Source organism: Rattus norvegicus, chromosome 17 (genome assembly GCF_036323735.1).
Source record: "Rattus norvegicus strain BN/NHsdMcwi chromosome 17, GRCr8, whole genome shotgun sequence".
NCBI lineage: Eukaryota > Metazoa > Chordata > Mammalia > Rodentia > Muridae > Rattus > Rattus norvegicus.
The window spans coordinates 6,421,234-6,435,058 of NC_086035.1; the positions used below are offsets into that span (position 1 = coordinate 6,421,234).

The window sequence follows — 13,825 nt, forward strand, 5'->3', positions numbered from 1 at the left end:
TTGAGTCAGGATCTCACTCTGTAGACCAGGCTGGCTTCAAATTCACAGAGATCAGCCCGCATCTGCCGCCCAGTGCTGGGATTAAAGGCTCAGTGATGTTAAGTACCTTCCATTACTGTGTGACCCTTGCTGTGTTTCCATGCAGAAACCATAGCAACTAAACTGCTCACAACTCCCACCCTCCCCAGTAACCATTCACCTGTGTGAGCTGCCTCTTCTTGATTCTTGGCTTTGGTAGAATCACACAGTTTTTGTCCTTTTCTCTCTGGCTTATTTCTTTAACATAATGTTTTTAAGGCTCCTCCGTTATAGGATTTCCCAGAATTTGATCCATGGTCCTACATTCTCGTATATATACACACTGCATTTTGTGTGTGGGTGCACAGGGATCTGCGATCCTGCTTTCAGTTCTGAGTATTTGAATGACTTAAGAGTAGAATTGCTGGGTATTCATTGTTTTGTTTCTGTGTCTTCCAAGCAACTGTTATTTTACCAGAAATGCCTAAGATTCCACCCATCCTTGCTAATCCTTTAATGCAATTGTCTTCTTTTAAAGATTGATTTAATTTTTTTGTGTATTTGTGTGCTTGTATGTATGCACACGTGTGTTTGGTTGCCCGTGGAATTCAGAAGGGGTCATCAGGTCCCCTGGAGTGGGAGTTACAAGTTGTTGTGACCCACCTGATGTGGGTGCTGGGAACCAAACCAGGTTTCTCTGAAAGAGCAGCCAGTGTTGATGTGAGCTAGCCCTCCAGCCCTCACAGCTGTCTTTAACCACAAACTCAGGAAGCATTCATTCCCTCGCCTTCTCCTTAGACTTGGGCAAAGGCACCCCTGCTTCTCAGGTGTCACTTGTCTCCTAACTAATGTCAGCGCTCTGAGTGTGCGCTCGTCAGGGCTCTGGGGCTGCTGTGTACAGCAGGTCTTCTTCATCTGCTTCTTAAATACTACCCAGTCAATAATTATCAACAGTTTAATCTGATGGAGTGCTGTTTAGTAAGTCACTTTCCTAGAGTTTAAAATATATTTAGGGCTAGAAAGATGGCTCAGGGTTGAGCACTGACTGCTCTTCCAGAGGTCCTGAGTTCAATTCCCAGCAACCACATGGTGGCTCACAACCATCTGTAATGAGATCTGATGCCCTCTTCTGGTGTGTCTGAAGGCAACAACAGTGTACTTATAATTAATAAATAAATAGCCAAGGTGGTGGTGCATGCCTTTGAACCCCAACACTTTGAAGGAAGAGATAAGGAGATCTCTTTGAGTTCAAGGCTGGCCTGGGCTACAGAGTGAGTTCTAGGAAGGCCAGGGCTACACAGAGAAACCCTGTCTCAAAATAATAATAATAGTAATAATAATAATAATAATAATAATAATAGATAAATAATATATTTAAGTCGACTGGGCTCTGGTATCATCTGATGGTATTTGCTTGCTTTTCTGTATTTAGTGAGGCTCTAGGTTTCCCCAGCTCCATGGAAATAAAGATCAGACTGGGAAATTCTGCACATCCCTGGTAGATGTCGAGAGAAAAAATGACAAGTTTTCACATTGATGTCCTTAGGCTTTTGTCTTTTTATAATGTAATATATTGTCTTCACTAATTACTTACTGCTTATTAATATTTGAAAGTTTTTCAGACTACTAAAGGAACTGTTCAGTGAAGACTGTTTGGGGAGATAATTCTCCAGCATTCAAATGATCCGTGTGGGAGCACAGTTCCTTTTACTCATGAGTGTATGATATATCATTTGTGAGGAGCTAAGGAAGTCCAGCACCACGCTATATTTGACAGTGGCGCTGTGGAGGAACCCCAGGTCCTGACCAGACTTGAGGCCAGCACTGCCAAAAAGTTGCGGCCATGCTCTTTCTACTTTTATTGAACTAAGTTGGAATTATTTAAAGTTTTTATTTAGGGAAGAAAGAAAAAAGGATCCTTTGGGAAATTTTAATATTTTCCTGACTTCACTTTTAGCCTCTCTACTTTGAAATCTTTTACATTAAATTTGTCCTTGTGCCTTCGTGTTCAGGGGTCAGACCCATGTACTGAGGCTTTACATTCTAACAGTAGTCTGTTTATGTCATACATGATTTATGTTTTTAAAGCAAGCATAGAATGTACAGCCCAACAAACTAAAAATAGACCATGATTTATCATTTACTTCAAAAATTAAAATTTCTTTCCTTTGACTATTAGGCAAAATACAAAGAAGTAAAAGCAAGAAATGGACAATTACTGAAAATGCTTCAGGAGGGAGAGAGTAAGTGACACTCGTAACACATATATAATGCATGTATGTGTGTGTATATGTAATGCATGTGTATGCATATATAGTGCATGTGTGTTTATATACATGTGTGTGCACATGCGTGTGTGCGTGTATGTATGTGCGTGTGTGTGTGCGTGTGTGTGTGTGCGTGTGTGTGTGTGTGTGTGTGTGTGTGTGTGTGTGTGTGTAAACATGCACTTAGAGCATGCCTACTGCCAAAAACAGCAGAGGAGAGGGACAGACCAAGAGAGGACACATGGTGGCTGGAAGTTGAACCCAGGTTCTTAGTAAGAGCAGCCAGTGCTCTTATCGGCTGAGCTGCCTCTCTAGCTCTCTCTCTGTTTCTTTGTGATAGGGTCTCACTCTGTAGCTCTGGCTGGCCTGACACCTGCAGTGTGGACAGACTGGTGGTGAACTGTCTGCCTCTAAGGGCTTGGTTAGAGGCAGACACTACCACACGCAGCCTTTGTGTACTCTTTAGAATTAAAGCTAATCTTTATCTAAAGATAAATCATCCCATTACATGTTTTATCAACACAACAAAATAAAACGTTTCCTAGTGTGATATGAGTTAGTTGTAATATTATCACTGTAAGGCCTCTAAAAGCCCCTGTGCCTTAGCACATTTGCTACTATTCACGTAGAGAGTTGAGGGTCCAGTTCTTACACATTGCTGTCCCCAGCTGGGCCATGGTGACACACAGCTTTAATCCGGCACGCTAGAGGCAGAGGTAGGTGGATCTCTTAGTTTTAGGCTAGCCAAGGCTGCATAGTGAGACCGATGTCTCAAAAAAGGAAAAATAAATAAAAATCTTGCTTTTAAGTTTAGCTAAGAAGCCAAGTGTAATGGTTTGTGTCTGCCACCCTAGCACTTTGGAGACTGAGGTAAGAGGATCAAATGTCCAAGGGCCAACCTGGGCTACAAAATAGAGTGACAGCTGAGCAGGTGAGGCTGAGCTGCTCTAACAGACATGGTAAACTTGAGTTTGATCCCTGGAACTTACATGATAGAGTGAAAGAACTGACTTCCACAGTTATCCTGACACATGTGGACTGTGACATGTGATGCACGCGCGCGCACACACACACACACACACACACACACACACACACACACACACACAAACACAGAGTAAATAAGTATAACAAAAAGACAAGGAATAACATGACCTATAATAAATACTCAAGATTTATTAATTTAATTTTTTCCTATGCATTTTTTTCAATTTTCTTATATATCTGTCCCTAGTTATGGTAAATTGAAAAATTAATCATCATATATCTATGCAATTAATATTTCAATGCCACAGAAAAATTTAAATTACTTTTTGAAAGCTGCTAGTGTAATACTGAGGAGAATTGATGGTGAGAGACAAGAGTAGCCAGGCTCCAGGAGGACAGGGTTAGGCACCAAGGAAGAAGTTACTGTCCTGACGCACTGCTCTGCTCCGTGTCACTCAGCCCCAAGGAGGCTGAGGCAGTAACACTGCTCTTCTCCTTTTCTCAGTGAAAGATAAGGCTGAGATCCTTCTGCAAGTGGATGAATCTCAAAGCATCAAGAATGAGCTGACAGTCCAGGTGAGCCACGGGGTATGTTGGCTGCTCTCCTTATGCTCCTCTGAGCTCTTGATGGCTGTGCCAATCAAACACAAACACACTCTTTACACAGGCTAGAAAGGAGTCATTGTTAGGTAAATAAAGTTTCTGTCTCTCTTACTAAACATGGGAGGTGTGTCCTAAGCAGTGTGGGAGGTGTGTCCTAAGCAGTGTGGAGAGGCCGGATAAGGTGGCCATGGACATGAATAACAGATGGAGCGAGAGCCCTGCTCTTGGATGTGGTGCTACTTCCCAGAGAACATGGCCTCCTGCTCTAGTGCATGCCTGCGGAGGGAGCGTGTCTCAGTCAGGGTTCCTATTCCTGCACAAACATCATGACCAAGAAGCAAGTTGGGAGGAAAGAGTTTATTCAGCTTATGCTTCCACACTGCTGTTAATCACCAAAGGAGGGTTGGAGAGATGGCTCAGAGGTTAAGAGCACTGGCTGCTCTTCCAGAGGACCTGAGTTCAATTCCCAGCAACCACATGGTGGCTCACAACCATCTGTAATGGGATCTAGTGCCCTCTTCTGGTGTGTCTGAAGACAGTGACAGTGTACTTATAAATAAAATCTTTAAAAAAAAAAAAAATCACCAAAGGAAGTCAGGACTAGAACTCAAGCAGGTCAGGAAGCAGGAGCTCTGATGCAGAGGCCATGGAGGGATGTTACTTACTGGCTTGCTTCCCCTGGCTTGCTCAGCTTGGTCTGTTATAGAACCCAAGACCACCAGACCAGGAATGGCACCACTCACAATGGGCTGGGTCCCCCCCCCCATCACTAATTGAGAAGATGCCTTACAACTGGGTCTCATGGAGGCATTTCCTCAGGGAAGGCTCCTTTCTCTGTGCTAACCCAACTTGTGTCAAGTTGGCACACAGAACCAGCCAGAACAGAGGGCCTCATGGGAATCATGGGAAGAGTATCTTTGATACTGGCAGTTGTCAGATTTTATCACAGTGGAGATATTCAGAATTAATGTACTTTCCAAAAATGGCTAAAGGATTGATCTTACTGATTATCTGGATGTAGGTGTCTTCGCTTCACGCCGCATTGGAACAAGAAAGATCTAAAGTGAAAGTATTACAGGCAGAATTAGCCAAATATCAGGTATGTCTTTATGAATTCTGACGTTTTCTGTATGGCCACATTTAGAGTAGGTACAGTAAAAGAGTGAGTGTGCTGTTTTATTTTCAAGCCATAAACTATTTGCTAGATAGTATTGATGATTTTTGTAAAGAAGTGGAAAGAAGGAAAAATTAGATGTGTGTCTCTGTGTGTGTGTGTGTGTGTGTGTGTGTGTGTGTGTGTGTGTGTGTGTGTTTCTATTTGGGGGAGGGGGAAGCTGTATCTGTGGAGGCCAGAGAGGGTGTTGGATCCCCCAAAGCTGGGGTTGGAAATACTTATGAACCTCACAACCTAGGCTGGGAATTGAACTCGGGTCCTCTGGGGGAAGAGCAAATGTTCTTAACCACTGAGCCATCTCTCTAGCTCCTTGTTATTGTCCAGATAATATACATTTCCGAAAATATAAAGTTAGTTCTAGATATTGGCATCTACAACAATAACCGAAGTGAAGTGATTTGGGAAGTGCATTAGAGCTATATAGACAATGTGTACCGTGATCATGTAACAGGGAGGCACAGGTGACACAGCAGAGTCCTGCACTTGGTCACGTGGGTGTAGCTACACTTGCTGCTTATCCCCACTGTAGATGTCCACCCTTTTAACTGACGAGTGATATGTAGTGGAGACTTGAGGTAATTATTTTGATGATATTCTAGACCAATAGACGGAAGAAGGTATTTCAGCCCTTTTCCTGTATGAAACAACTGAAAGCAATCATCACTTGTTTCCAGAACATTAATAAACATGTCAGATGTGTTTTTACATACTTACACATATATGTAAATCATCAACGTGAAACTTGGACCAAAAGGATTAAAAGCCATGGGTAGCGGAGAGAATAGAAAAATCATTTACCCAGCCTAGCGTGGTGGCACGCCATTTATCTGCACTTGGGAGGCAGAGGTTTCTGTGAGTCAAGGCCAGTTTGATCATAATGAGATGCTGGAAGGAGTCCTTGTATGTCTCTTGGTTGGATTGGTTTTGGGGGTTTGGTTTGGTTTGGTTTTGGTTTTTTTTTTTTTTTTTTTTTTTTTTTTTTTTTTTTTTTGGTTCTTTTTTTCGGAGCTGGGGACCGAACCCAGGGCCTTGCGCTTCCTAGGTAAGCGCTCTACCACTGAGCTAAATCCCCAGCCCCGGGTTTTGGTTTTTTGAGACAGGGTTTTCTCTGTGTCACAACCCTAGCCATCCTGGAACGGAACTCACTCTGTAAACCAGGCTGGCCTTGAACTCACAGATCGGCCTGCCTCTGCCTAACCATGCTGGAAATAAAAGCATCCCAGTTTGTTTTGTTTTTTAATCTCACTGAGTTTTTCACACTGGCAGTTCATAGTCAGCGATATTTATCCCGGGTGTGTTACCTTTGAGAACTTGAGAAGGATTTCAAGATACACCCTGGTGGTCCTCAGCATAGTGGATATTGAATGACCCTAAAGGAATGTTTTCTAACCTCTTTTTTCCTACTAACGAAATAAATTCCTTTAAAAATGTTATTTACACATTTAATTTCTCACAAAATCAGTACTTTTTCCCCTAAATGAATAAACCTTTTGCCCTGTGCGTGATCAGGAGTGAATGACAACATCCGTCTATTTAAAGAGGCTCTGGTTCTTCTTTGATTTGGAGGACTGGTGTGTCTGACTGCAAAGGGAAGCTGTAGAGTAGAAAGGGGAAAGAAGTTAAGGTCGCTGCTCTGGTTTCAATGAGCCTGGGCCTGCCTGCCCCTGCTGCAACTTAGAAATACAGTCTTAGTGTGGCCCCACTCTGTAAAGTTTTCATTTTATGTGCGTGCGTGTTTTGCTCTTATTCCCAGCCTGAAAATCAAAGTTCTATTGCTAGGGCTGAAGAGACTCATGGCTCAGCGGTTAAGAGCACTGACTGCTCTTCCAGAGGACCTGGGTTCAATTCCCAGCAACCACATGGTGGCTCTCAACTTTCTAGAACTTTAGCTCCAGAAGATCTGACACTCTGCTCTGGCATCCCTGGAAACACCAGGCACGAAAGCAGTGCACACGCGTGCATACAGGCAAAGCACCTAGATGGGCCGAGAAAATAACATTAGTCTTTTCAAAATCCTAATACTGTGTAATTAAGAACAAAACTAAGGACTGGAGAGATGGCTCAGCAGTTAAGAGCCCTGACTGCTCTTCCAGAGGTCTTGAGTTCAATTCCCAGCAACCACATGGTGGCTCACACCCATCTGTAATGGGATCTGATGCCCTCTTCTGGTGTGTCTGAAGAGAGCAAGAGTGTACTTATAAAATAAATAAATCTTTAGAAGAACAAAACTACACAGAACTTGAATTATAAGTTATCAAAAAAACTAAACTGAATTACCAAATTTCTTGATTATGTAAAAAGAATAAACTAAGGTATTTAGGATAAAATGGACTCTGAAGAAATGAGATATTTGTGATCGTAATCTTATTGATGCAGCCTAAACAGATCTGTATAGAAATGCTTTTACCTTCTGTAGCATTTGTTAAAGTAACTGTGAGAGCTGCCGAGTGGAAATAACTGTGCTTTGATGTCATGTGCGTCTTCAGTAAAGTGCTGTTTCTTACAGGGTGGCAGGAAGGGGAAAAGGAACTGCGAGCCGGACCAGTGTAGGTGATCGTGGCCATGGGGGCCAGCACAGAAAGCTTTCACACTTCTGCAGAAATGTGTGTCTAATGCTGCAACTGCGAAACTGCAGCCTTTGTTGAAGGAACTAAAGCACCTAGTTCACTCATAGTCTACAATTTTATGTTCTTTTGGCTTAAAGTTAAAAGAAAATATGGAATACCAGCAGAACTTGATAATTGTTTTCTGTCCAAACTTCTTAGGACTTTAGTTTTTCATCAGTCAATAAAATTAATTTACTCTTCCATGAATCTGTCTGATCTTTAGCGTCTGCTGAGCAGTGTGATTATCACTGCTCAGTTGTCAACAGCTTTGTGTGCTGACCCTTACAGGACAGCAACATGAGTAGAAAGCATGGCTGGTGTCCTCTTATCAGGTGGGCAAAGTAAGAGCAAAACCTAGTTACCACGTGTTCCAAGAAACCAAAGGGTGTCAAAGTGAGAAAGCTTATATGAGTGGTGTTTAGCGAGAAGCTCTCGTATACTTGTTGAGAAGCATTCCCAGCAGGAGGAGTCCAGCCTGCACGGGAAGATCTGCTCAGATCACAGGCTGGCCCTCACACGTGAGAATTACCACAGCAGCAGTGAGGAGCCCCGGAGAGCAGCGACTGACTCTGGCTTGTTGTGGCTTGTAGAGTAATTCGCTCTTAGGGGACTTTGTTTTCTTCAGTCCGTTTAGTCACACGCAATCATAATTGATTAAAGTATTGCCTTTGACCTTTGAGAAGATCGCTGAGTGGCAGGGGCACTGTGATAGAAGTGAGTATGCGAGCACTGACTGTGTGCGTGTGTGTGCGTGGCGGGGGCGGGGAGGGTCTGTCTGTCTGTGTGCCTGTGCCTGGAGCCCATAGAGGCCAGAAGAGGCCATCAGATACCCTGAAAATGGAGTTGGGAATGGTGGTGAGCCATCATGTGGCTTCTGGAGACACAGTCCACGCAAGGTCCTCTGCAAGAGCAAGTTCTCTTACCCACTGAGCCATCCCTCAGGTCCCAAGAGTCTTGACAGGCTTTCCTTTTTGTTTTTAATTTACTGAAGTGGTGTATCACAGTGTGGGTGTAGAGGTCAGAGAGCACCCAGAGTCACTCTTCCCACCATCTGGGTACTGGATATCAAACTCAGGTTGTCAAACTTGATGGCAAGTGCCCTCACTGAACCTTCCCACTCACTCCATTTCTTGACAGTTTCTGAGAAACAAAACTTAATAAAAACGTGCTGAGTCGTCATTATTGATTATCTCTCTGCCTTCTCCCATTCGGTTACATGAGCCTTACATAGAGCTGTGACTTAGCATCCCTGGATTCCCAGTGCTGGTCTGTCATACAGCACAGAGTAGATGCCAAAGCAGTGTCTAGTTAGTAAAGAGGACATTCAGGAGAAAGGAAAATAAAATGAAGACAGAAGGAAAAGTGATAAGCCAAGTATGGTGTGAGGGTAGAAGCCTTGGAAGGTATTTGATGCTAGAAGTCTAACCACGGCCTCACACACTCAGCAGGGTCACATGTGCAGGCCACATGACCTTCATTTTGACTAAGGCGTGGATGTTTACACAGGATAGTGATCAGAAAGGCATTGTGCACATAGTTGACAGTCCATCTGGAGCTTCCAGTTACGTCAGCGTAATTTGGTAAGTGAGGAAAAACCATGGAAGGCTCACACGGGAGTCCTGTTATCAGCATCCTTTAAGGAAATGACGTTTAGGACAGGTGTGATGCACTCAGCAGGTGAGAGGCAGAGGCAGGTGGATCTCTTAAGTTTAAGGCCAGCCTGGTCTGCATATCGGTGGTGGAGGTGGGCAGATAGAAGGAAAAACTTACACAGATAAAACAATATCTCTAACCCAAGTGCCTTTAGTAAAGGCTTAGAAGCAGGTTGCGGGCCAGTGAGGCGGCTCAGCAGGTAAAGGTGCTACTGTCAAACCTGCTGGCCTGAGATCAATCCCCAGAATGCACAGGAGAAAAAGGACAGAAAGCTAGCACAAAAAACTCAACAGCCTTCCCATGTGCCGGTAACAACTACTCTGAGAAAGAAATCAGGGAAGGGTCCTCTACGCAACTGAGAGAGCAGACACCTTGGAATAAAGCTAACCAAGAACATGGGAGACTTGAAGACCTCCCATGTTCAAGAATTCAAACAGGAATATTCTGGAAAGGCTGAATTGCCAAGACAAACCCACAGATCCAGTATGAGCCCATGAACACTGCAGCACCATTCCTCACAAAGAACCTTCTTAAAAGTCTTAAGGAGGCACAAAAGACCCTGGGGTAGCGAAGGCAGGCCTGACTCCACAGGCCTTCAAGGTCTTACTTGATTTCTTGTACTCAAGAGCTCCAGTAGCAAAACAACAAAACTGCCAGATGACTGGAGTAAGATGGCAGATCCAGACATCAGCCCACACGGCGACAGCACCTGACTGTTGAGAGAGATGCTAAAATACACGTTAGAGAAAGGACAGCCTCTTTTCCAAACATTGCTGAGAAAACTGGATGGCCACAGTGGAACAAAACTAGATCCCTTCCTCTTACCCTGCCTAAAAAGCCAAGGGCTTCAGGAAAAAAAGTGCTGAAGCTGAAATTGTTACAGGAAAAAAAAAATTAATACCTCAAGGCAGAATCGTAGGCGAGGACTTTCTGAACAGTATTCCAGTTTGGGGAGTAAGACCAACCTGGCGTCTACCTCGTGCATTAAAATCTACACAGAAAAGGAAACAGCTTTGTGAGGAGACAGCATACTGACTATATTTGTTTGCCTGACAGGATTACTATCTAGAGTTGAGACCGGGTAGGCTGACTCTATGACAGGCTTCAAACCGGCAGTTCAGGAGTCTAGGCCTAAATCGATGTTTCCAAGAACTGGGCAAATCCAGGCAAGCCCAGACTTGGAAGTCTGTGACTGAAAAACAAAACAAAACAACCAAAAAAACCCAGGCTTCAGAAAGTTAGTCAGAAACTGCCCTACCATCAGAAGCTGCCCCACCACTCGACCTGAGGCAAGGGCAATGGGTCAGCAACGGTTTCCAGGCTTCCCCAGCAATAGTTTCCAGCCCCCATGCCTCAGCAATGGTCCTGGAATATCCTTAGAGATAGACCCAACAGATTAAGATAAAGGTCACCCAGGGGCTGGGGATTTAGCTCAGTGGTAGAGCGCTTACCTAGGAAGCGCAAGGCCCTGGGTTCGGTCCCCAGCTCCGAAAAAAAGAACCAAAAAAAAAAAAAAAAAAGATAAAGGTCACCCACCCCGGAATTCCCCTAATGTGCTTTAAATTGGGCCTTCAAGCTCACTTGGGCATCTCCATTTTAGAAGATGGTAGACCCCAGCATGCTGGACGTCTGCAGAATAAAACACTCTGCTTTTTTGCATACTATTTGAGTCTGGGGTAGCATTCTTCAGTGAATCATGGACCCTTACGAAATATTCACAGAACTCAAAAATTGACGGCTGTAGTATAGAATAAAGTTTATTTAGGGCATGCGAAGGAGAGTTGAGAAGGGAGGAGAGAGAGGGGGAGAGAGAGAGAGAAAAGAGAGCAAGGAGGGGCCAAATAGTCTCTCTTATAGCAATCCAAGCCTACCTGGCTGTTGCCAGGTGACTGTTGGGCAGAGCCTAGAAGGAATGCTAACACTCATAATTAAAACTAATTTAAAAATGTGAAAAAAAAACTTTAAAGCAAATTGATCTACATCGAATTTTCATTTCACCCCAGCCATTACAGCTGTCATTAAGAAAACAAATGTAGTGCTCATGTGTGAGATTCTCAAAAAGGAAAAACTCAATTTAAAAAATGCTGGTGAGGGGGCTGCAGAGATGGCTCAGTGGTTAAGAGCACCCGACTGCTCTTCCAGAGGTCCTGAGTTCAATTCCCAGCAACCACATGGTGGCTCACAACCATCTATAAAGAGATCCAATGTCCTCTTCTGGTGTATCTGAAGACAGCTACAGTGTACTTATATATAATAAATGAATAAATAAATCTTAAAAAAAATGCTGGTGAGGGGCTGGAGAGATGGCTCAGAGGTTAAGAGCACTGTCTGCTCTTCCAGGGGACCTGAGTTCAATTCCCAGCAACCACATGGTGGCTCACAACCATCCGTATTGAGATCCGATGCCCTCTTCTGGCCTGCAGGCATACATGCAGGCAGAAAGCTGTATGTTGTATACATAATAAATAAATATTTTTTAAAAATGCTGGTGAGGATGTGGACAAAGAGAACCTTATGCGCTGCTGCTAGAGAGGTGAACGAGTGCAGCCAACAAGGAAGTGAGAGAGAGGCCTGTTAGAAACCTGAAGAGAGTCATCTACATATGACCCAGCTGACAGCTCCCCTGTACCCCAAGTCAGTGTCTCACAGAGGTACCTAAGAATCGTTATAGCACCAGTCTCAGTGCCGGATTAGGAACCAACCTAGGTGCCCGCAGGCTAGGAACATGAGATGTACATGTGTGCTCCACCACAAAGACCGGTGCAATTACATTGTCTTCAGCAAAATGGATGCAACCAGGAGATATCATATCAGGTAAGTAATCATATCAGAATGGCGGGTACTGTGTGTTTCGCTTGCTTGTTCTTGGGTTTTAGATAGACGTATAAAACCATGTCTGTGTGACCTGAATGGAGAGGGAAGAATGTGTGGAACGAAAGTGACTCACAGGGCCTTCGAAGATCATTGGCTATGTTCCTGGTGACGTCAAAGTCATGGCGGTTTGATGTGTCAGGAAGAGCCAATCAAAGATGATTGAAGGCTTACGGGAGGGATAGGACGGAGGATAAGCGAGCAAGGCAGATAGCTGTAAATTATGGATGAGGAAAGAGAAAGTTAATCTTTGTCATTTTTTTTTTCTGCTTTTTACTCTCAGAATAGATACCTCCAAGGTGATTTACACGTTCTTCCTCAGTCTTGAGGTTTGGGATTCCTGGTTTGGGTCTGCAGAATTGAGACAGTGTGAGCTTTTCCTATATTCTTCGGTAGGATTTTCTATTTTGCGTTTAATGCCTCTTGCCGTCTCAGTTTCTTATCTTGGAAGAGGAACTGTAGGCAAAGGAATAATATGGCAATGTGTAGAGACAAAATGTTCAATAAGATTATTCCAAATTAAGAGTGTACAAAGAAAGAGATAGTGATCACTACAAAAGGTTCTGTAAAGTTTAAGGTACATTCAAGGATCTGGTAGTTAGGGTTTTTTCTTTCCCCCAAGGAAATCTTATCAACAGTACTAGCGATCAATTGTTCAATAAATGACCAAGTTTAGAGAATGGAGGGATGATGTGGGTTCAATGATGACTACAATCTGCGGGTGTTGTATGAGTCATGCATGGATGATGAGTAAAACTTTTTGAGTCTGAGGTCAAACAAAAAAAAAAAACAAATAAAAACAACAACAAAAAAGTGGCTCACAGGAAGACAGAGGAGAAATGGGAAGATAGAGGGCTAGAGTGGGGAATGCTCAAAGTACATTATATAATTGTATGAAAATGTTATTTAATGCCGTGCACAATTAATGTATACAATGAAAAAACATTAAAGAGGAAAACCAGTAAAACGGAGTTATTATTCTCTGTTCTCGTGTGCACTGTGGTGCATTCAACACCCCCACAATGATGTTAAAGTGAAATAGTACACCACTGTTAGGAGGGAACCTAGCAGCTCTCTGAGACCAGCAGAGAGTCAATGCCTTAGCATTCTAAACCTACCCAAAACCCATAGCATAAAGAACTATAGGCCCTAGGAGGGAACCGAATACTGTAGTTTGGCAAATTGACATAGCATCAAACTGTCTCATAAATATTTACCTTTATACCCATGACAAATACTACTTCTCAGCTTCAATTAGAGAAGCTCTTTCTGGGGTCAGAGAGATGGCTGCATGGTTAAGAACACCAGCTGCTCTTCTAGAGGACCCAAGTTCAATTCCCAGAACCCGCATGGCAGCTCGAAGCTGGAAATTCCAGTTTCTGGGGCATCTGACATCCTCACACAGACATAGCAGCGAAATACACAGAAAAATTAAAATTAAACAAAGAGAAAAGCTTTCCAGTGACCAGTGAAGAATACAGACTCATGGAGTTAAGAGCAGTAACAGAGGTGGTTCTCCCTTCTCATAGGAGAAGGGGAGGGAGGAACTGGGGTTGGGGGTGTGTGTGGAGGTTCTGTATGAGAAGGTGCTAGGAGGAGAGGGGGAATTGAGATTGGGAAGTGACTAAGTAAAAAAAATAAAACAA

General features: G+C 43.5%; 1 protein-coding gene and 1 non-coding gene across 4 annotated transcripts in view; both read left to right on the top strand.

The window, feature by feature from the left end:
* The window catches only part of Gkap1 (G kinase anchoring protein 1), a 39,715-nt gene extending 31,857 nt beyond the window's left edge, over positions 1–7,858 (top strand). For all 3 annotated transcript variants that reach the window (NM_001012160.1, XM_063276552.1, XM_063276553.1), the window contains 4 exons: positions 2,198–2,261; positions 3,778–3,848; positions 4,897–4,974; positions 7,556–7,858. In NM_001012160.1, the coding sequence (NP_001012160.1) occupies positions 2,198–2,261; positions 3,778–3,848; positions 4,897–4,974; positions 7,556–7,603 (261 nt within the window). In that variant the 3' untranslated portion in view covers positions 7,604–7,858. The remainder of the gene's footprint in view (positions 1–2,197; positions 2,262–3,777; positions 3,849–4,896; positions 4,975–7,555) is intronic.
* A 5,015-nt stretch (positions 7,859–12,873) lies between these two features.
* On the top strand, positions 12,874–12,956 carry LOC120097973 (small nucleolar RNA SNORD113/SNORD114 family). Its single transcript, XR_005495928.1, has one exon. It is a non-coding gene; the product is annotated as a small nucleolar RNA SNORD113/SNORD114 family (small nucleolar RNA).
* Positions 12,957–13,825: the final 869 nt, after the last annotated feature.